Source organism: Heloderma suspectum, chromosome 9, assembly GCF_057233095.1.
Source record: "Heloderma suspectum isolate Gila_16-S chromosome 9, 16-S_ref, whole genome shotgun sequence".
Classification (NCBI taxonomy): domain Eukaryota; kingdom Metazoa; phylum Chordata; class Lepidosauria; order Squamata; family Helodermatidae; genus Heloderma; species Heloderma suspectum.
In genome coordinates, this window is record NC_139466.1 from 3654644 (window position 1) to 3678147 (window position 23504).

Below are 23504 nucleotides of genomic sequence, written 5' to 3' on the forward strand. Positions count from 1 at the left end.
GGTCACTTACGGAAATTTGCAGGTCCCTTACACAACGTTGTCAACATCCAGGGCATCTCCTGTGCTTTCTGACCTTTATCTTGCCTTTTGAAAATCAGAGATAATAACCCAGTAAGGAACATTAATCCGATATATCGGCAGTGTGTAATCTGTAATGACGGAGTTGGGCTATAACCACAACACCACCTAGTGGCTGTAAAATGAAACATGGAGAACTTGCCAAGAACTTGCTGAGAAAGAGAGCCCCAATAAAAACAGCCCATGTCAGCCCATGTAAGGAGCCGATCTTAACCCCACAAAGAATTGGGAAGCAGAAGCCCTGGTAAGTTACAAGATAAAAATCCTGGTGTGGTGAAACCCTGAGGTAATAGCAGTTATTGGAGAAAACGTGCAGTGGGCTGTCTTTCTTTTGAGAAGGCAGAAGACAGTAAGACCTTCAGGGTAGAGAAGGCAGACATTAACATTTAAGGAGACATCACAGATCCCCCATAGTGTGAGTCCAGGCTCTTCCCAGCTGCACAGTTTGCATGACATGGTACCAAGTCAAACACTGGGTTTGCCATCAGTCTTGCCCTCCTACAATCTGCTCACCTTTAAAAAACAAAATTAAATTTAAATTAAAAAGAAAATTAAAGGGCCATGTCTGCATTTGTTTCCTTATGCTACTTATTTGTTTACTTATAACACTTCCCCTTATTTTTAAAGAAACTTTCCTTTTTGAAGTTGCAAAACTCCTCCAAAGATTGCTGTGAGAAGTATCCTGGTAATGCCGTCAGAACTAGCCAATCAGCAGTACTCATGCCTAGCTTTTGCTGCAAACTTGCAGCCCTGTTTTATTCGCGGTTTATTGGTGCTCAGCCCTGGAGAGCAAAGGTACAATTGAATGCTGTCTGGGTGCTTCCAAAACAGTTCCTCTGCTCTACGATTATTTTGTCTTTCCTCACCCCCAGACTGCATGGCCTTTGGCAAAAAGGCAACAGAAATCAAATAAAGGAAGCCAGTTTTACTGTCGTCATTGTGACTCAGGAGATCTCAGTGGGGGAAGGTTCATGAGAACACGATGTCTGTAGGCCTGTATACAGGAAGCTGGCTCCATTTTCCGGCCCAAGGCGGCCTCTTTCTGTGAGTCACCTTGGAAGGAGCGTCCCTCTTTCACACTGGCGTGCTTGAGCCAACAGACTCAGTTGCAGCTGAATTGCCTGCCCAGCTAGGAACTCTCGAGTGGCTGCAGGGGCAGCCGGGCTGCACCATGTTTGCCAGGCTGGCCGGCTGCAGGTGCCTCACTGCAACATGCGGTCCGGGAGCTCTGCAAAGGAACCACTGCATGGTATTAAGCCGGGCAAGGAGAGCACCTTCCTCCAAAGCAAAAGGCACCGTGAACAGCAGGGCTGCTTCTCAAAGAGCATTTTCAGGTGGGTAGGAGCAGCTCTGAGCTGTGCTTTCAGGGTGCTTTTTCTCTAGCAAGCAAAATGGACTAAATGGGGGTTGAAATGGACAATATGGGGGGGGGGGCAGGGTTGAAATGGACTATATGGGGGCTTGAAATGGACTATATAGGGGGGGTGAAATTGACTATATGGGGGTGGCCTAGTTAATAGTAGGGCTGTGCATGGACCCCCTGATCTGCTTCGGATGCTGCTTCAGGCCCTCCTAATCAGCCCCGGTTCGAGTCGGTTACAGAGCCGAAGTGAGATTTGGATATCCAGACCACTTGGTTAGGGCGCTTTCCCATTGACTCGCATGGGAAAACACAAATGGCTATAACTTTTTCAGTTTTCATGATCAACACATGAACCCTGGAGACCTCTCTGCTGACATGGAGGGAATCCCAACTGCCACACTTTGTGCTAGGTGCAGCTGAACTGTGAGTTTTCCCACAGAAATGCTCAAAGCAAAAAGCTCTACCTCTCAGCGCCACGCTGCAGCCGCCCCCTACCTGCTCGGCTGTCTAGGGCCATGTTTCCATGACAACGGAAGGAAAAGCTAATGGAGGAGTGCTGAATTTTAATTTAAAAGGAATCAGCTTTGCTGCAATGTGGTCCATGCAGGGCTCCACGAGCAGATTCTCTGCACCAGTAAAAATCGCTTCACAGAACATACTTCCTGGTGGGGGTGGAGGTTGGAGTGAGCGTCATCTGACTGGCAGGGGCTGCTTCACCAATAAGAGAGGCTTCCCCCCTCTCCTCCCCCCCGCACTTCTCCTTTCCCCTGACAGTCCAGATACGGCTGCATTTCCAGAGCATGGCTCATTGAGCACAATGGCAGTTACTTCTGAGTAGACAAACATATGTTTGTGCGGGGAAAGAGAGCAGTAAACACAAAGGGGACCGGGTAAAATGAGGATCCAAAAAATCAAAAAGGGATCGTCCTGATTTCATATGATTTTTAAAGGGGAGACCCACAAAACCACCATCTAATCACAAAGCACATCTACCTCCATGGACCAAAGCAGAAAAATCATGGATCCACCACTCATGGGTGCAGCCACGGTGGATTTGAGGCAGGGATCCTTAGGGATCCTCATGATTTTTACAAGAAAGATACCCCCGAATAGCGTCATATCACAGAGCATATCTATGCCCACAGCTTGAGTGACAAAAAACATAGATTTGGGGGCTTCATAGCACCGTCATGTTATAAAGCCATGGATAAGATGCCCAATTCAATATGGATCCTCTGAATTTTTACATTGGGTCCCCTCTGCCCACCCCCCACCCCCCATCAAAGCACAGAACTCATCTATGTCCAAGTATGCACACTAAAAATCCCAGATCTGCTGCTTCACCTCAAATGGTGTAAAAAATCATATGAAATCAAGAGGATCCCTGCCTCTGATCCCTGTTTTTGCACCATGGCTGTGCCCACAAGTGGCGGATCCATGATGTTTCTGCTTCAGTCCATGGAGGCAGATGTGTTCTGTGATTGGATGGTGGTTTGGGGAGTCTCCCCTTTAAAAACCATATGAAATCATGAAGATCCCTTTTTGATTTCATGGATCCTTGTTTTACTTTCTTCCAACACAAAGAAGGAAAGCAGCCCCCATTTTAATCCTCAGGATCACTCTAACGAAGGGGCACTGTGCCTTGTCAATTAAGGGGGTAAATCGCTGGTGGAAACACCCCCAAGGACTGCTAGCCATCTTCTGCTCACAAGGAGGGGACAGCTAGCAAGCCGCAGGGATGTGTGCCTCACCTCCTCCTCCTGCCTGGGCGATTCATGGCGCTTTTTGCATATAAGTCTATGTGCACATAGACTTGCAATCACCATGTTTTTTAAGAACATGGCGATGGAGGCGGAGGAACCGGTGAGTGGAGCAGAGGCTGGGGGGGTGGCTTTCTCACTTCTCATATCCCTATGTAATGCCACCAGAATGATCTCGGTCTCTGAAACGCAGCCGTTTTTCTCCAGTTATTAAATCTTCCCCCCTCCTCCACCACTGTCTCTGATTGGAGATTGCTGGATTACATTCAGCCCTGATTTGACAACCAGAGTGTCCATTCGCCAAAGCTCCCTCCCTCCTCCTCCTCCTCCTCAACCCTTTGCAGAACTCTCTGAAGTTGATACTTTTGGCTCCAGGCTGTCTGGGTTGATCAGAATGAATCACCGAGTCAGATGAGGTGCTTTGTATACAAGCTGCTTCACTCTGGGGTGCTCTGGGGTGCGTCATTGCTATTCTGCTCGGCCTCGTACCACATGGAGGCACCTGGAGGCACCTCTAAAACAGCCTGCTTTGACTCATGATTTGGGCTTCAGGCCAAAGCGGTGCACAGCCTTAGTTAATAGTAGGAGAACCCTCAGATGATCTTCTCCAACCTGGTACTCTCCAGATGTTTTGGGCTTCGGGTCCCAGCAGTGCCAGCCAGCATGGTGAGTAGTCAGGGATGATGGGAGTTGTAGTCCAAAGCATCCAAAAGTAGGGTGGCCAGGTGTCCTACTTTACAGAGGACAGACCACTATTTTGGAGAGCTGGCAAGGGAAAGCTCTGTACTTGAAAGCATTCTCTATTTGAAGGGCTGTGTTCAGGAACTCCAGTTTAAAGATAAAGAACGAGTAAAAATAAAGTACTAGTTCCCCTCTACTCAGCACTGGTTAGGCCTCATCTGGAGTACTGTGTCCAGTTCTGGGCACCACACTTTAAGAAGGATGCAGACAAACTGGAGAGGGTTCAGAGGAGGGCAACAAAGATGATCAGAGGACTGGAAACAAAGCCATATGAGGAGAGACTGAAAGAAATGGGCATGTTTAGCCTTGAGAAGAGAAGACTGAGGGGAGATATGATAGCGCTCTTCAAGTACATAAAAGGTTGTCACAGAGAAGAAGGCCAGGATCTCTTATTGATCATCCCAGAGTGCAGGACACGGAATGATGGGCTCAAGTGACAGGAAGCCAGATTCTGGCTGAACATCAGGAAAAACTTCCTGACTGTTGGAGCAATACGACAATGGAACCAATTCCCTGGGGAGGCGGTGGGCTCTCCCACACTGGAAGCGTTCAAGACGAGGCTGGACAGCCAGCTGTCAGGGATGCTCTGACTTGGATTCCTCTATTGAACAGGGGGTTGGACTCGATGGCCTTGTAGGCCCCTTCCAACCCTACTATTCTATGATATGATTCTACGAACCCTAAGGAGGCAGCGCACGGGCCTTGGAGTCACCCATGGGGAACAGGCTGAGCAGCAGGCAGACAGGTCACCTGGCTAGTCTCTCTGCTGTGGTGAGACATCTTGTATTTCTATTTCAACCATTGCTCCCATGTCCAAATGTGCACCTGTGCATATAAATGTGCATGTGCTGATGTTATGCAAATTGGTGTCCTTTTCTTTGGTCATGCATTTCCTCCTTCTCGGCAATGCGTAACTTGGCACCCTCTCTGAAGGGTACCAGCTTGGGGTGGGCTACCCAAGGCCAGTTGTCCACAGCTCAATAACAGAGCCCCTGCTTTGCATGCAGAAGGACTCAGGTTGTATCCCAAGCATCTTCAAACCAACTGCTGATTTGTGAAAGCCCATTTTTCTGCAATCTGCTGCCAGCCAAGGCAGCTAAGGAATGGAGGACTTGAGAGGTGCACAGGTGCATTTTTCTTTTAATTGTCTTTTGTTTTCCTTGCAAAAGTTAGTCTTCTGGGGCAGAAGGAAGAAAGGGAGGGGGAACCCTCTTCTTCGAATTAATCTGTTTCTTGAAGTGTGTATAGTGGGCCTGCAATACTGTTATAACTTCCAGTCTTGGCAATTTATTCTTGGGGCTTTCAGCCCACAAAACTATAAATCATTTAGAGACTATTTTCATTGTAAAGGTTGTTCTGAGAGCTGTGCGCTTTATTGATTTCAGTAAAGGGAATTACCACAGGGAGATGAGACATTTGCCATTTCCATCTGGGATGGGTTTTTGTTTTTATTAAAAAATACAATTGGGGGTAGGGGAGAAGCTTCCACCATCCTTTAGCCAAAGTTTATTGGGGAGAAAAAAGTCAGGTCACCTTGAAATGTACCTAGAACTCCATCTACCTCACAAAGGATGCTCCAAGAAGACCATCTCATTTGGTGCTTAACTGGAGTGCTCAAAACTAACCCTGTAACTTAGGTGGAACATGAGAGGTGCCCTGCACTGGGCACAATTTGGACCACCTGCTCTTGACCTTTGATTATTTTTTAAAGATCACGGTGCCTTCAGAAATGAGAAAAGACCTACAGAGTTTGACAAAAAGATACTGCTGTGGACAGGGCGGTTTAAAAAAGAAGAGGACATTCCACCACTCTTGTCGTAAGTAGCCACAGGGGTTTACTACTTATTTATTACCATCTCCTTAAAATAAAGATGGAAGCTTTACAGAGCAGGAATTGGTGATAGATTAGATTTTAATTTATATTCTGATTTTCTGTGGGTAATTGCACTCCAAGCAGCTCATAATACACATAAAATAGCAATAACACTTCATTCAGACAACATATAATATCGGACATTTCAATCCTAATTATTGGGCTGGATCCAGACTTATCATACTTAGAGTGAACCCACTGAAAACAATGGGACTTCAGTAAAAGATTACGATCTAAATTGATTTTATTGCTCTACTCTAAGTCTGGAACCAATCCAACATAAACACTATAATAGAGCCACTGCTGTCCATACTGTGCAAACGCATTTCCTTTGTTCCGCTATCATGTTTGCTAGAACTAAGCCTGGCCCAAAATGTACTCCTCCCAGTTTTGCTTGGGAGAGTGATTGGGGTGGGGGAGCAGGACCAAAATGGAGGGAAAAGGGGTCTTATCAGCTCCGATGGTGGCTCTCCTCTTGGCAGCTTGTAGCTGCCATTTTGTCCCAGAGTCCCCCATGAAAAAAAAACACACAATGTGATGATGCAGAGACTTTCTGAGGGGGATTCTCTGGGTCATGAGAATGACAGCCCCCAGTTGCTGGCTGCTGAGAATCAGTGACAAAAAAAAGGTAATGGGGGGGGTCATCTCCCCTGACCTCAAACATTTCCAGCCAGACGTTATCCCTAACGAACTTGCAGAGGTTATTTAGAAACCAGAAGCCTGCAAAACGTGTTTAACCAGAGACAACAGTAGGACAAAAGGATGAAACATGTAGACTGAACCATTAAGGCTTTTACTCCTTCAGTTCTCTTACCTGGGAGTCTCAGAAGTAGACTCCCAGATAAGTGTGCATAGGGCTGCAGCCTTAACTACACTGTATCCAGTCAGACAGAACTAAACCCAAACTCTCTCTCTCTCTCTCTCTCTCTCTCTCTGGTACGCCTACACAACCATTATTTCCCATGTCACCCAAAATACATTTAAATGACAAGCAACCTTCCTCTAGAGAAATTTCACCAGGGCTGTGTGATATAGGAAGTGAAGTGTGTGGGTGTTGATCGTTACCTCTGCCCAAAAATAAACCAAACCAATTTGGAAACATTAATTTATCCCCCCTGCTCTGGAGAGGAGTTTTGTAAAGCAAATGCTTGTAGAGCCCAAATTCTCCGACAAGACAAGAATGTACAAGATCTTGACGGCATTGTTTATCATTGTTCTTTCATCACGATCCTTGATAGCTATGGGCTAATGCGGGGCAGGGGAACAAAGCTGAAATGCTTTCTTCCCCTTCCCAAATTCTCCTTAAGGTCCCTCCCTGAAAATTTTGGCAGTCAGTATCTACCAGATGTCCCATATTTGAAGTCAGTGGCCTATTTTGCCTGTCATGCTGAACCACGGTTTAGCTTTATGTAGAATGAACTGGTTCGAGATTTGGCCTCTCTTCCCCTCTCCTCCTCTGGCACAGCTGTGAGGAATCTGGAAGCATCTACTTCCTCTTTTAAACTAACCAGAGTTTCCCATTATCTCCATACTTGGAGAACTCTAGCTAGTTTAAACTCTTATTTGTTAAGTTTGAACATGGTTTATTTAAACAATCCATAGTTTAGATTAAACACAATGTTCCCCTGAGTTCAGACAAAATGGGGAACTCAACTTAGTTAAAAAATTAGAAACAGAAATGGATGCTGCCAATCTCCTTGCAGCTGTGCCAGAGGAGAGGAGGGGAGGGGGTATAAGCCTGAATCTCACAGCTGTTTGTGCACATGGCACTGAAACTATGGTTTAGTGCAGACTTCCTCATCCTGGTCCCCTTTAGCTGTTTTGGACTTCAGCTCCCATCATCCCGAGCCCACATGGCCAATAATCAGGAATGCTGGGAGTTGAAGTCCAAAACATCTGGAGGCCAGGATCGGGGAGGTTGGTTTAGCGTTACATGCAAAATGAGTCAGAATTTGACAGACAGCATTATTGGGATCCTGATTTCAGTATTTGTTCTCTGACAGTTGAAATGTGACAGCACTTGATAGCTTACATGGGATGGTGCTGTAGTGGGAATTCTTAGTGTGTTGTGCCAGTTGAAGGGAAGATGTCTCTGGAGTTCTGTTTTGGTTAACAGCTAATGTTCTTTCGTTAATGGCACCAGACTCACCTGCATGCATGAGCATGGATGGCTTTTGATGGCTGGTGCCTACTGGGCACTGGGTACGCCTTGACTGTACCTGTACAACTCTAGTGTGGCAGGTGGAATACAGCCAGCAGAGCAGAGAGCAATTGAGAGACCTTGTGTTTTTTTTCAGCTGCCTGGCATGAAGCAGCCCAAGAAAGCAATAACAAATTACAAGCTATTTGCTTTCAGGAGAACAAACGGACATTGCTTTAAATACTAGCACTCTCCGGATGCTTGCCTGACCCCTCGCCTCCTTCTGTTCAAGTTGTCTATTTGTAAAAATAAACAGATATTACAGAAAATGCCTGAAGTCCCCGTCACGTCCTCCTCACAAGGCAACGGGCCCTTTAGCACAGAGATGGGGAAGGTGTGGCCCTCCGGGTGTGTGCAGGCCAAGCCCTTTTTGCATACGGTTTGTGCTCTTATGAAATTGCCCCCTGCTGAGTCATCCAACTGGTTCATCTGACCCAGCGTGTGCCTCTTCCGCCTCGCTGTGGCTCTCCAGCAGAAGTCGTTCCCATCGCCTGCTCTGCTGAGATGCTGGGACCGGTGACTGATCCTGGGATCTTCTGCATGCAAAGCTGGTGCTCCACCTGGAGCCCAGAGGTGGGCAGCACACAGCCCTTCACATGTTGGAGCCTACAACTCCCATCAGCCCTCTCTATTGGATACACTGGCTAGGGCTGATGTCAGCCAAAGCCAGTGGAAGGCCACAAGTTGCCCACCCCTGCTGTAGCTCACAGCCCTGCGTTGTTCTGTCATTTTTCTATCATTTTCCAGAGCGGAGGTGCTCAAGACCGCTCAGAACAAACTGCGGATCCAAATGTGCTACGTCATGATTGCACTGACTTTGCTCGGATGCATGGCCATGGTAATCTCTGGTAAACAGGTAAGAACTTGTCTGCATTTATTTCTCAGGCCAAGAAAACAATTCTGAAACCTGGGTAAGGCCTGGAGGCAGAGTCCAGAGTATGCAGGTGGGAGGAGCCAGGGGAGGAGCCAGGAGAGGAAGCTGAGGGGAGGAGCCAGGGGAGCAGGCTGATGGGAGGAGTCAAGGGAGCAGGCTGAGGGGGTTGCTTATGGAAGCAATGCTTAGCACTATGGGGTATTGAGGTACAGAGGCCACCATGGGCTTTGATGGGCCAGGAGGCATCGCTCAGCTCAGATGTTTTTCGTGGGTCTAAAGGCAAGGCTGGCAGTTCATCTAAAGTGTCCTGCCAAAAATATAATGACTGAGGGTGGAAAAATGACCTTTTCTGGTCACTGACTGGAAAGCAAACATCAGCTTTGGGTTCCTTCACACGGAGCTTTTATCCTGCTATTGAGATTGCTCACTCACAAAAGTTTGAGGGTCCTTTCCATGACGCCATCAACCTCCAGGGCACATCCAGAGGTGTTTCCTGGTTATTCCATCTCAAAAAGATCTGGAAATAATGAACTGTCTATTTAAGTCAGATTGCTACTCTATTAAAACAGCCGCTAGATGGCGCTGTTTCATTGAGTTCCATGGAACCTTGAAAATCAAAAGCTTCCCCTCTCAGCAATCACGTAGCCACTGTCGGGGAGCCTGCGGTAAACACAGAAAGGCTCCACCACTGAAGGACTGCAGGTTTTTTCTTTAATGTACGGGCAGCCCTGGTCAGAACTGTTATTATTATTTTTCTGATTAGACGGCAGTTCTGCACTCCGGGCTGATGGTCAAGAAACAGAAACCCAAAGCTCTCTTGGCCCCACAGAACAATTGCCACGTGTTTCTGGCCTGGTTCTGTGTTGTGGGGAAATGTTGGTGTGCAGATACCTTCTCACTTCATTTCATTCATTTGGTGTATTACATTTCTATGCTGCCCAACAGCCAAAGCTCTCTAGGTGGTTTACAAAGATTAAAAACCTTAAAAATACAATATTTTACTTAATATAAAAATCTGGTTACATGCAAACATATAAAGAGACCACACACACACACACACACACACACCTAAACAATGGTGACACTCAACAATAAGACATCCAGGACTCAAATTAAAAACCTTATCACATGCTGCTTGAGAGTTAAGCAAGGTCTTAACCTGGTGCTGAAAAGATAACAATGTTGGTGCTAGGCGGGCCTCTCTGGGGAGATCATTCCATCATCGGGGGGTCATGACCAAGAAGGCCTTCTGCCTGGTTGCCACCTTCTGAGCCTCCCTCCAAGGAGGCACCTGGAGGAGGGACTTAGATGACGATTGTAATGCCTGAATAGGTTGATGCCAGGAGAGGTACTCCATCAGGCATTGCAGTCCCGAGCCATGCAAAACTTTATAGGTCAGAACCAGCACCTTGAATTGGGCTCGGCAGGTAGCCAGTGCAAGCGGACCAGAATCGGTGTTATATGTTTGGACCTACTTGTCTCTGTTGTCAAGCTGGCCACTGCACTTTGCACAAGCTGCAGATTTTGACCATCTTCAAAGGCAGCCCCATGTAGAGCGCATTGCAGTAATCTAACCTGGAGGTTACTAGAGCATGGATGACTTAAGCCTAGTTATCCCTGTCCAGATAGGAACACAGCTAGGCTGACAACCGAAATTGGTAGAAGGCACTCTGTGCCACTCAGGCCACCTGGGCCTCAAATGACAAAGATGGCTCCAGGGAACCTTCAAGCTACAAACCTTCACCCTCAGGGGGTGTGCAACCCCATCCAGAACAGGTTGAGCATCCTCCATCTAGTCAGAAGAACAACCCTCTAACAGCATCTTGGTCTTGTCTGGATTGAGTTTCTTTTTATTAACCCTCATCCAGTCCATTGTCGAAGCCAGACACTGAGCTAGGAACATAGGAAGCTGCCTTATACTGAGAGAGAACATTGGTTCACCTAGCCCAGTATTGTCAACACTGACTGGCAGCAGCAGCTCTCCAGGGTCTCAGGCAGGAATTTTCTAGCCCTACCTGGAGATGCCGGGAATCCAATCTGGGACCTTCTCCATGCAAAGCAGGGGCTCTACCACTGAGCTACAGCTCCTCCCCTGTGAGCTATGGCTCCTCCCCCTGAGCTACAGCCCCTCCCCCGGCACATCCAAGCAATGATCCAGCACTTAATTAATGTGATGTATTTTCAAAGGCCGCTAAAAGAAATGATACATTGCTAAAGATGAATCTAGAGAAGAAAGCTCGGTGGAGAATCGAGGGACAGAAGGAACAGGAACCAGCAACTACAAAAATGGAATGACCACGACAATGAGAATCCCTGCAGGCAACGAGTAATTCATATGGGAGTGAACAAACCTTTGCTCCTGCAGCCCTGAGAGACTGAGTGTCAACCTTATACCTGACACTGTATATCTGGAGAAACTAGTGAAGCCCAGAAGATAGCAATTCTCAAGGCTTCACTATTTCATTTGAAAGTATCCATAAGCTGGTTGGCCACTTAAAAAGTTGCTCTGTTCCAGACTTGAGTTGACCAATGGAGAACCTCTGGACCCAAGTGAGAGCATCTAATTTTAAGATAACCAACCTTGAAATTTGGAGACAGTTGGCCTGTGGAACGTTACAAAATCAAACATCAGACTGCCCAACTTTTCATTGACTGTCTCTGCTCAGCTCTACCTTCCTCCCCGCCAAACACACACAAAATAATTGGTTAATAACCTTCATTTCTCTGTATATAATAAATTATGACAGTCTGTAAAATGGATGCAAATGTGCTTGATTTTTGCTGTAAATATCAGACATGCAGACTTTGTTATAGGCTCTTTGGATTTTGGTAGGATTTTGGTTATGGTCTGATGCACACTTACCTGGGACGATGTCCCACTAAATGCGGTGTGACTTACTTCCAAGTACATGGGTAAAGAATCGGGGTGTTACAGTGCAACCTTATGCATTGCTACTCAGAAGAAACCCCATTGAGTTCAATGGGAATTACTCCATGTAAGTGTGCATAGAGTTAAAGACTGGTGAGAATTTAATGTGGTTTGCACTTTGATGTGAACCTAACCAAGTGCAGTTTCCCCCCATTCTAAAAGGTTGAAATGCCTCTCCTTACTGGCTGCAAGAGCTTTAAGCTACAACATGCTGGTATGTTTTCTATATTTGGCCCTACCCTTTTTGCCTTTGGGCCCATCCACTACTGGAATACGGCCCCAGAGAGCTTCTCCACAACTGAATTCTGCCCCTGGGCTGAAAGAGGTTCCCCACCCCTGCTCCATAGGATTGGAGCCTTGGCTCCTTCTTTTCAAGGAACCATGTGTAGCACTGGGGAGAGAGAGATGGGTAAGTGGTAAGGATACACGAGCAAGCGAACAGGACTGTGGGCTAGAGCGTGTGGGAGAGGCAGCTACACATAGCACAAGAAGCTCTATCCCTTTAATGATAGCTGGACAAAACTTTGTTTTTTCCTGGCTGGGGAGGGACTCCTGTGCCTTTATTTATGGTAGTGTGACAAGCAGAAACCAAGCAGGTGCAGTAATTCCCAGCAGGCAGCTGTTGAGACAGGAAACGCATTGCAAGCAAGGAGCAATACAAGAATGGGCAACCACTCGGAAGACAGTTATATGCAGCGACCTTTGGATTCTTCTGGAAGTGCCTTGAGTTTGTCTGCTGTGTCAAGGCAGAGCTGAGCTGATTTAACATGCAATCGATCTTAGCATCTGCACTGAAAAATCATTGGAGGACTGGTATTAAAACGTGGCATGAAGCTGTGTGAGCCAAGGGTGAGGTCGCAAGTAACGTTTTCAGAACAGTGATGCTGCCCTGGAAACAGCCACACTGCATTCAGCCCAAATATATATTTTCTTCTCCAGGGTTGAGCTCTGAAAAGAAAAAAGAAAAAAAAAACACCTTGCAGTTCTGCAACTTTGAAGCAGAAGCTCTCCCTGCATGGCACTGATTGGCCAGTGCCTGATGTGTCACCAAGAAATCTCTCCCAAATTATTTAAAATTATTTAAAATGTTTATTTAAAAAATGGAAAAGGTGACAAATGGATGGATAAATGATAGTCATGCAGCATCAAAAATATTTTATTTATTACATTTCTATATTGCCCAATAGTTGAAGGTGTTTCGGCAGTTCACATACACACACACAATTAAAGGCAGACAGCCTACCCAAAGCATGGAAGTTTGGGAGGAGGGATAAAACAGATGTCTGAGGCAGTGTTTTAGGAGGAAGCCGGCTCATGCCACAGGTGAAAAATGCACTGTGAGCTCTTTTTAAAATACAACACCTATCTGCACCCTTCCAAACTAAGCTGTGAATGAGGAAATCCCTGGTTTGCCTATTATCACTGTCAGGGATGCACTACCTTACAGGCCTCTTGCAAGAACTATGATGCAATAATATATGTGGGAGATCAGAACACTTTAAATAGCTACGTACATACTAAGTATCCTTATTACCAGGGATGGAGGGAAAAGAATCCAGTTGGAGCTGTTTAAAAGGGAAATCTGGTTCAACCACCCCCCAACCCAAGCAAGTGGAACTTCTTTCGGCTCGCAGGCCAAATTTTGGATAAGCTCTCAGGGGCCGCATTTCAGCGGTGGGTGGGGCTAAAGGCAAAAGGGGCAGGGCCAAAACAGTACCAGCCTATTTTCGCTTAAAGCTCTTACTGCCCAGTAACTCAGCCCTAGGAGAGGCATTTCAGCCGTCTAGAATGGAGGAAAAAATGTGCAAATGCCGGGAAGTCACCAAAGGACTGGCAGTCAGGGGGGAGGGGTGTGGCCAGGAAAAGGGTACGTGGCTGTCTGAGGAATCCCTGCAGGCCTGAGGTTCCCCACGCCTGCTCCAAACAAGCTCTAGGCCAAAGCAGATGTGGCAGCAGCAGGAACAGACCCCGTCGCAATGAAAGAGAGGGGTGGGCACCTGACTTTAACAGCAATGGGGTTCCCTGAGGAGGAACAGCGAGTCCTTCCCACACTTATCACTTGCCTCCTCTGGCCCCGCTTCCCAAGTACTTCTTAAGCCACTGGAGCTTGCCTACAGAGAAAGGGGAAGATCCTGTGGAAAGTAAGTCATGGTGGGGGCTCTGCACTCCTTACCCACACAGCCGTTTGGCTATTCAAATCGGGCTCCCCCTTCTTCTTTCTTTCTACGTGATTGGGCCAATTCTGTGTCTAAACATCATCTCATTTGGCTAACACATATCACCCATGTGAACCTCCGGGGCCTGCCCTCCCTAGGCAGAGTGAGGCAGGTGGCAGATGCTGGGAGGTGGCAGCAGTGGGAGGAGAGAGCTGTGAGTCATACAGCCTGCCCTGTGCCCCCTAAGCCAGTCTTCTGCTGTTAGGTGTGGTGGAAGAGGCTGCCCCATAGGCCAGTGTTGAAGAAAGGTTCAACCGCCAGTCCAGGCAGCATTTGTACACAGATTGGGAGGGGGTTCCATCTTGTGTATGCTCCCAGCAGCAAAATGGCCGGCGCTGTGAACCTCATGCATATTTGATTCCTGTAGACTGCAATGCTTCACTGACCTCCTTGAGCTCTGGCCCACTGAACACAGGCGTGAGAAGGAAGCAGCCTGGAGGATGAAATGGCCTGCGGCTTTAAACACCTTAGAGCGGCTTTCTCCAACGCTGTAAAGCAGAAAGGAGCTTTACGCCCTGGAAGCCTTAGGGAGCCCTGGGGGCAGGCAGCAGGGTTGCAGAACCAACCTTTGTACCCTTCCTTGTGTGTTTTTGCACACTGACGACAAGCCCTTTGCATGACAGTCCACACCCTCAGCGCACACACACCTGAGAGTGAGCGCCGGCCCCACCCCCCGCTCCTCAGACGGCTGTCACCTGCCTGGGCAGCGAGCGCGGGCGTTCCGTCTCCTGAGAGCGCGCCACACGGCGGGGCAGCCACACGCAGAGCCACCGAAGGCTTGTGCTCTCAGACCAGGAGGCTCCTGTCCTGTCCTAGGTATGTTCAGGTCTCTCAAAAGATTCTGTGCACCCGGACCACTCCCTTAGCAGTGCAGCACGAAGGCACCAGGCTTTTGAACACGAGGGGAGACTGCCACTTTTCCTTCCACAGTCGGCTCATTAGGGTCCTCACCAGCTCTCTTGCTGCTTTTCTACTTTTTCATATCCACTGCTGGGAGCTTACTTGCAGTGACATTTTGAAGAGGGAGGGAAGGGCAAGAAGGGCTCCCTGCGAAATACTGGCACCTTATTGTACTGCCCCAAACCGGAACCTTTGGCCTCTGCAGAAGTGCGGCAGCTTCAGTGCAGCAAAGGATTTAATCAGCCTCCTCCACAAACAACTTTCGCCCCCTCCACTTTAATTTCTCCCATACAGCCGCAGGCAGCAGTTCATACAAAAAAAGAGGGTTAGGGCTACGTGCTGTCATAATCCAGGAAGAACAGTTTTCAAAAAGCAAGAACATGAACCCAGCCACACTTCACCTCATTCCGTTAACTTAGGTATGTGCAACACACCCTCCACACCCTCCTAAATCCCTCCGAAGTGCTACCCCACTAAAAGGAGCTACTTGGCTGGGGGAATTCTCTCCCTCCCGCTCCCCCTCTCCAATTCCAGTCACCATTCTTCTTTCCTTCTGCTTCTCTCCCCTGCTTCTCTCTCACACGTGGAATACTGTGTACAGTTCTGGTCACCACACCTAAAAAAAGATATCGTAGAGCTGGAAAAGGTGCAGAAAAGGGCAACTGAAATGCCCCAGGGGCTGGAGCATCTCCTCTATGAGGGAAGGTGACAGCAGCTGGGATTGTTTAGCTTGGAGAAAAGGAGGGTGAGGGGAGACATGATAGAGGTGTACAAAATGATGCACGGTGTGGAGAATGTGGAGAGGGAGACATTTTTCTCCCTCTCTCAAAATACGAGAACCCAGAGTCTTCCTATGAAGTTGATTGGCGGGAGATTCAGGACAGATAAAAAGAAATACTTCTTCACACAGCACAGACTCAGCTATGGAATTCGCTACCACAGGACGTAGTGCTGGCCACCAATGTGGATGGCTTTAAAGGGGGGTTAGATAAATTCCTGGAGGAAAAGGCTATCAATTGCTACTAGCGGTGTGCTACCTCCAGAGCCAGAGAGCCTCTGTACACCAGTTGCTGGGGAACATGGGTGGGAGGGTGCTGTTGTGCTCATGTCCTGCTTGTGGGTTCCTGGTCGACGGCTGGTTAGCCACTGTGTGAACAAAATGCAGGACTAGATGGACCCTTGGTCTGATCCAGCAGGGCTCGTCTTATGTTCTAATCCTGGTATTTCTTTCTCTTCTATATTCCATCAAGAGAATGTTGTGGGAATTCTCAAGCGAGGGCAGTGGTGGGCAAGATAAATTCTGAACGGTATTTGACTTCATTTATTTATTATTACTGCATTTATACCCGCCTTTTTCCCTCTTGCAAGGAACCCAAGGCGGCTGACATTATCCTCCTCCTCTCCGTTTTATCCTCACAACAACAACCCTGTGAGGTGGGTTGGGCTGAGAGTGCGTGACTGGCCCACAGTCACCCAGTGAGCTTCCATGGCCGAGTGGGGACTAGAACCCGGATCTCCCAGCTCCTAGTCCAACACTCTCGCCACTACACCACACTGGCTCTCTCTCTCTCACTTCATGCAAATAAACAAGGGGATTTGCTTTTCTCCTTCTCCTCACCTAGGTCTTTGGGAAAAATGAGTTCATGTGGCTGCAAAGGAAGGATCTGGGCCTGTTTTTGTTGATGTTCTTAGTTACCGCTATCCAGCAATAGGAAGGGCTGCAGCTCAGTAGCAAAGCACATCTTGGCATGCAGAAGGTCCCAGGTTCGATCCCCGGCATCTCCAGGTAGGACTAGGAGAGAATCCTGCCTGAAAACCTGGAGAGCCACTATCTGTCTGTGTTGACAATACTGGGCTAGATGGACTAAGGGGCAGATTCCTACATTCCTATAAATGGAAAGCTTCAATAAAAAACAGGAGTTAAATTTGGGGGGCCTGTGCGGAGATGCTCACTTATACAATTTTATGTATGCCTTGTTGTTGTTGTTCAGTTGTTCAGTCATGTCCGACTCTTCGTGACCCCATGGACCATAGCACACCAGGCCTTCCTGTCCTCCGCTCTCTCCCAGGGTGTGCTCAAGTTCATATTCATTGCATCGGTGATGCTGTCTAGCCATCTCATCCTCTGCCATCCCCTTCTCCTTTTGCCTTCAGTCTTTCCCAGCATCAGGGTCTTTTCCAGAGAGTTTCCTCTTCGCATTAGGTGGCCAAAATATTTCAGCTTCAGCTTCAGTATCTGTCCTTCCAATGAGCACTCAGGGTTGATTTCCTTTAGGATTGACTGACTGGACCTCCTTGCAGTCCAGGGGACTCGTAAGAGTCTTCTCCAGCACCACAGTTCGAAAGCATCACTTCTTCGGCACTTGGCCTTCCTTATAGTCCATCTCTCACAGCCATACGTTGCTGCTGGGAAAACCATAGCTTTAATCATACGAACCTTTGTCGGCAAGGTGATGTCTCTGCTTCTTACTATGCTGTCTAGGTTTGCCATAGCTTTCCTCCCAAGGAGCAGCATCTTTTAATTTCATGGCCACAGTCACCATCTGCGGTGATCTTGGAGCCCAAGAAAATAAAATCTGTCACTGCTTCCATTTCTTCCCCTTCCATATGCCAGGAAGTGATGGGGCCAGATGCCATGATCTTCGTTTTTTTAATGTTGAGTTTCAAACCAGCTTTTGCACTCTCCACTTTCACCCTCAACAAGAGGCTCTTTAGATCCTCTTCGCTTTCCGCCATTAGGGTGGTATCGTCTGCATATCGGAGGTTGTTGATAATTCTCCCGGCAATCTTAATTCCGACCTGTGATTCATCCAACCCAGTGTTTCTCATGATGTACTCTGCATATAAGTTAAATAAGCAGGGCGACAATATGCAGCCTTGTCGTACTCCTTTCCCAATTTTGAACCAATCGGTTGTTCCATGTCTGGTTCTTACTGTTGCTTCTTGACCCTTGTACAGGTTTCTCAGGAGACAGGTAAGGTGGTCTGGTACTCCCATCACTTTAAGAATTTGCCACAGTTTGTTGTGATCCACACAATCAAAGGCTTTAGCGTAGTCAATGAAGCAGACATAGACGTTTTTCTGGAATTCTCTTGCTTTCTCCATGATCCAGCGAATGTTGGCAATCTGATCTCTAGTTCCTCTGCCTCTCCAAAAATTAGAACCCGATGTATTTTTATTTCCACCGCTATAAAAGACTGCAAGAGCAGTTGTTCTGGAAGGCTGGACACCCTTAAGCAAGGTTTGGGCAACTTTGGCCCAGTTCCTTTGCATTTCTTCAGAGGACAGAGCGCTGGAGGCTTGGGTGTCCTTGGGATCATCTGCTTATGTACTGATATAGGGGTTTATTAGCCATTTATAGGGACATTGAAACAAGCACCCAGGGAGGTGATGCTCATCCCAAACCAGCATCAGTGCACTGGAACTGAAGACATCTCTCCCTAGGAAGATTTTAACAACCCTGCCAGAACAAGGGAAATTGGTTTAATACCTCCGCTTGGCAGGGAGGTGAGTGAATCATGTTCCAGCCTGGGCCTGTACTGGCCCACAGCCTCCTAGCATCCATTGTCTCCCATTATGGCTAACCTTAAAGGGAGGTCCATTACTTCACGTAACACTACAGACTGGCTTGCAGCCGTATGTCTTGTGATCTGATTTCATTTTACTTTACGGGTGATTTAAGGCATGCCAAACACTGCTACCCTCTCTCCAACCCTGGTGATTCTTGAGCCCACAGTTGCTTTTCTCCCTGACACAGAAAATGGTTGGCTCAGCCGTAGAGATACAGAAATTTAGAGTAACACATCCCATTGCCTGGATTTTGCCTAGATATCCTCACTACGAGAAACTTCATTGCCAAGCATTGTTGTATTAATATTGTGAGCTGTCCTGTGCTCCTTTTGGCAGAAGGGCAAGGCACGAGTATTCTAAATAAATAATAAATAGAATGATCCCTGTGGAGCCAGGAGACCAGCACTGCTGCTTGCGTTCCCTTGGGTTTCCAGGGAGGAGTCTTATCTCACTTGCTAATGTATTATTTTACACCTATCGGGGTTGTCTTTGCAGCTTCCTGAGCTGGTTAAATATCTGTTATTAAACATGTAAGCAAACGTACCCACAGGTCTGGCAGATAAATGCTGAAATATCTGGCTCTGATCTACATTTTTGAGGTGTCTATGCAAAATAACTTCAGAGAAAGCAAGAGCTCCTAATACCGTTTCTTTCATCGCTGCTTCCAAAAAGGCCCACAGAAGATTTCATGGATATCCAGTACAGGTTTACATATTTTTCTTCCCTCTCCCTGGATCCATGTTTGTGGAAACTTAATTTTTCTGTGAGATGATGCAAAAGAGGAATCGCACCCAGCAAGCTGGAAAGCAGAATATATACATTTATTGATGTCAACCTATTAAGAGCCAGTGTAGTGTAATGGTTAGAGTGTGTCAGACTGGGACTCTGGCAATCCAGGTGACTTTGGGCCAGTCACTGACTCTCAGCATCATCTACTTCAGAGGGTAGTTGTGAGGGTTAAATGGAGAGGAGGGCTATGTAAGCTGCCTTGGATTTCTTGCAAGTGGAAAAAGGTGGGCTATACATAGAATAATAAATAATAAAACCCTGCAATACAGACCACCATTTAAAATGTGTCCTATTGTAAAAGGCATATTGATCTGCAGGATGAAGGCAGGAGGGTCAGTTACATATTGCCAAAAAAGAGGAAATGGGTCAGGAAATGCCTGACCCAAAAAGAGGCCAAAAGAGGACACCAATTTGCATAACAGTTGCATAAGCTTGTGTAAATGTATACATGCAAATTTAGAAATAATAACTATAAATAGAAATACGATACATCTCACCATAATAGGGAAGACCGTGGCCAGGTGACTGTGTGCCTGCTCTTGGCGGGGTTTCTACACAAGGCATTTATTTACTCATGGTCATTTACAGGTTCTTTAGATGACATCATGACCCTCCATTTTCACTTCTGCACCAGCACTTTTGGTGAACTTTTTTAGAGCAGGGAAAATGTGGTGCTTAATTGTGAAAGCAAATGAGCTTGCAATTTCCTCTTGTATATTTGCACCATTCTGCTATACCACAGTGCCACCTAGACGTTATGTAGCAGAATAGCAGGAAAAGAAAAGCTGCTCAGGTAGTGCTCAGATCTCAATTCTGCGATGAAACCAAAAATAGAGCGGATTAACAGCCTCGTGTAGAATCTGGTTTACTTGACTGGGCAGGAGGATGGTGATCTGAAAGTGGAGGAATTAACATCAGTCCCTTTGTCATGGTCAGATCACTTCCTGCTGAGGTTTAGACTCCTGGCGGCCTTTCCCCTCTGCAAGGGTGGGGGACCTATTAAAATGGTCCGCCCCCGGAGATTAATGGATTCCGATGGATTCCAGAGGGCTCTGGGGGATTTTCCTGCTGGTGCTCCTGTCGAAGCCCAGGTCGCTCTGTGGAATGCAGAGATGACTCGGGCGGTTGACACGATCGCGCCCAAGCGCCCTCTCCCTCTGAGCAGAGCCCGGCCAGCTCCTTGGTATACACCTGAGCTGAGGGCAATGAAGCAAGAGGGGAGACGGCTAGGACGCAGGTGGAGGAAAACTCGTGCTGAATCTGACCGAACACAGGTAAGAGCCCACTATCAAGCCTACTCTGTGGCGGTGAGGGTGGCAAAGAGACAGTTCTTTTCCACCAGCATTGCATCTTCTCATTGTTGTCCAGCGGAGCTTTTCCGAGTGGTTTGCGGCCTGTTACATTCTGGACCAGGGAGAGAGACGGTGGAACCCTCGGTAGCACGCTGTGACAAGTTTGCGTGGCACTTTGAGGATAAAGTCGCTCAGATTCGTCATGAATTGGACACCACCATTGCAGTTCCATTGGTAGAGGCGTTCAGAGCACCGTCTGGTCCAGTTTTATTGAATGAGTTTCAGTTACTGAGGCCTGAGGATGCGGACAAGGTGCTTGGCCAAGTCCGATCGACCACTTGTGTGCTTGACCCTTGCCCTTCATGGCTTATTAAATCAAACAAGGAGGGGTTGTCTGGCTGGGTCCAGGAGGTTGTAAATTCCTCCTTGAGAGAGGGAGTGGTGCCTGCCGCTTTAAAAGAGGCAGTAATTAGACCACTCCTGAAAAAGCCTAACCTGGACCCAGAGGATGTTAACAATTATAGGCCAGTGGCCAACATCCCCTTCCTGGGCAAGGTGCTTGAGCGGGTGGTTGTACGACAGCTCCAGGCACTGTTGAATGAAACGGATTATCTAGATCCATTTCAATCGGGCTTCAGGCCTGGTTTTGGAACGGAAACTGCCTTGGTCGCCCTGTGGGATGACCTCTGCCGGGAGAGGGACAGGGGGAGTGCGACCCTGTTGATTCTCCTGGACCTCTCAGCGGCTTTCGATACCATCGACCGTGGTATCCTTCTAGATAGGTTGTCTGGGTTGGGAGTTGGAGGCACTGCACTACAGTGGTTCCGCTCCTACTTGGATGGCCGATTCCAGAAGGTGGTGCTGGGGGATTACTGCTCTGTGCCATGGCAATTGTGCCATGGGGTTCCACAGGGCTCTATTTTATCCCCCATGCTGTTTAACATCTACATGAAACCGCTGGGGGAGGTTATCCGGAGGTGTGGGCTGAGGTGCCATCAATATGCAGATGACACCCAGCTCTACCTCTCTTTCTCATCAAAACCAGGTGAGGCAGTGGCTGTTCTGAACCAGTGCCTGGGCACGGTAATGGACTGGATGAGGGCTAATAAACTGAAACTCAATCCAGACAAGACGGAGGTACTGTTAGTGGGTGGTTCGTCTGCCCGGCTAGGTGATATTCAACCTGTTCTGGAGGGGGTTGCACTCCCCCTAAAGCATCAGGTTCGTAGTTTGGGGGTGCTCTTGGATCCAGAACTGTCCCTTGAGGCACAGGTGAACTCAGTGGCACGGAGCACTTTTTATCAGCTTAGGCTGGTATACCAACTACGCCCTTATCTGGACAGAGATAGCCTAGCTACAGTTATCCATGCTCTGATAACTTCTCGTCTGGATTACTGCAATGCGTTATACGTGGGGCTGCCTTTGAAAACGGTCCGGAAACTTCAGCTGGTCCAAAATAGGGCAGCAAGATTGTTAACAGGGACTGGCCTGCGAGCTCATATTACGCCAGTACTTTTCCAGCTGCACTGGCTGCCAGTCCATTTCCGGGCCCAATTCAAAGTGCTGGTGTTAACATTCAAAGCCCTTAACGGCTTGGGGCCAGGTTACCTGAAGGATCGCCTCCTCCCATATGTGCTTGCCCGGACCTTAAGATCATCATCAGTGGCCCTTCTCCGTGAGCCCCTGCCAAAGGAAGTGAGGCAGGTGGCTACTAGGAGGAGGGCTTTTTCTGCTGTGGCACCCCGGCTCTGGAATGAGCTCCCTAGTGAGGTTCGCCTGGCGCCTACATTGTATTCCTTTCGGCGCCAGGTGAAGACCTTTTTATTTTCCCAGGCATTTTAGCATTTTAGCTTTCTAAATTTTTCTCTTTGCTGTTTTAAATCTGTATTTTAAACTCTTGCACTGCTGCTAGGTTTGATTGTGGTTGTATTGTTATATTGTGGTTTTAATGTTCTGTATATTTTAAATTGTTTTATTGTGTGATTTTTGGTTTTAATTTTTGTGAACCACCCAGAGAGCTTCGGCTATTGGGCGGTATAGAAATGAAATGAATAAATAAATAAATAAATAAATAAATTAGAAAAGTTCTCAGTCAACTGTCAAGGTGCTAACTCCTGATGGGCAACTTCAAGCCTCCTCCTAGCTGTCCCTTCTTAGGGTTCTTCATCTTTAAACCAGACTTGGACTGGGCAGCCCTTCAAGGACACCTTCAAGTAGAGGACTCTCATCTGTAAATTAGGGCACCTGGCTGCTCTAGCTAGCTAGCTGGGACTCTGAGCTGGAACACTCACTTCTGGTTACCGCACCTAAAAAAAGGTCTTGTAGAGCTAAAAAAGGTGCAGAAAAGGGCAACTGAAATGCCCCAGGGGCTGGAGCATCTCCCCTATGAGGGAAGGTGACAGCAGCTGGGATTGTTTTGCTTGGAGAAAAGGAGGGTGAGGGGAGACATGATAGAGGTATACAAAATTATGCAGGATGCAGAGAATGTGGATAGGGAGATGTTTTTCTCCCTCTCTCAAAATACGAGAACCCAATGGGGTCATCCCGTGAAGCTGATTGGGAGATTCAGGGCAGATTTAAACTATGGAATTCACTTCCACAAGATGTAGTGAGGGCTACCAATGTGGATGGCTTTAAAGGGGAGTTGAACAAATTCCTGGATGAAAAGGCTATCAATGGCTACTAGGGATGTCAGAGAATTCCACTACGGATCTCAGTGAGGCCGAATGCCAGTGCATTCGGCCCCCCAAACTCCGTGGCGGAACGGCCTGCCCCCCGCCCCCCCCCCCGCAGATCCCCCCCAGGACGAGACTTACCTGGGGCGGATGTTCCGGACGGCGGCTGCTCCAGCAGTGGCTTTGGCGGCGGCGGCAGCAGCAGCTAGTCTTCCGAACGGCTGCCGCCGCTGCCACCATTTGC

The 23504-nt window shown here is 47.7% G+C and overlaps 1 protein-coding gene across 1 annotated transcript; it reads left to right on the forward strand.

Annotated features, from left to right (window-relative positions):
* Positions 1-1182: 1182 nt before the first annotated feature.
* Positions 1183-12769, forward strand: LOC146338348 (protein FAM162B-like). Its single transcript, XM_084813557.1, has 4 exons — positions 1183-1412; positions 5654-5759; positions 8763-8871; positions 11077-12769. Exons 1-4 carry the CDS (start codon positions 1250-1252, stop codon positions 11182-11184), a joined length of 486 nt encoding a protein of 161 aa, XP_084669683.1. The 5' UTR covers positions 1183-1249; the 3' UTR covers positions 11185-12769.
* Positions 12770-23504: the final 10735 nt, after the last annotated feature.

Excerpts from the sequence above, each read along its gene's own strand:
- LOC146338348 (XM_084813557.1), top strand. The coding sequence starts at position 1,250 with ATGTTTGCCAGGCTGGCCGGCTGCAGGTGCCTCACTGCAACATGCGGT. Across the intron at positions 5,760-8,762 it reads GACATTCCACCACTCTTGTC|AGCGGAGGTGCTCAAGACCG; the intron begins GTAAGTAGCCAC and ends ATCATTTTCCAG. Across the intron at positions 8,872-11,076 it reads TGGTAATCTCTGGTAAACAG|GCCGCTAAAAGAAATGATAC; the intron begins GTAAGAACTTGT and ends GTATTTTCAAAG.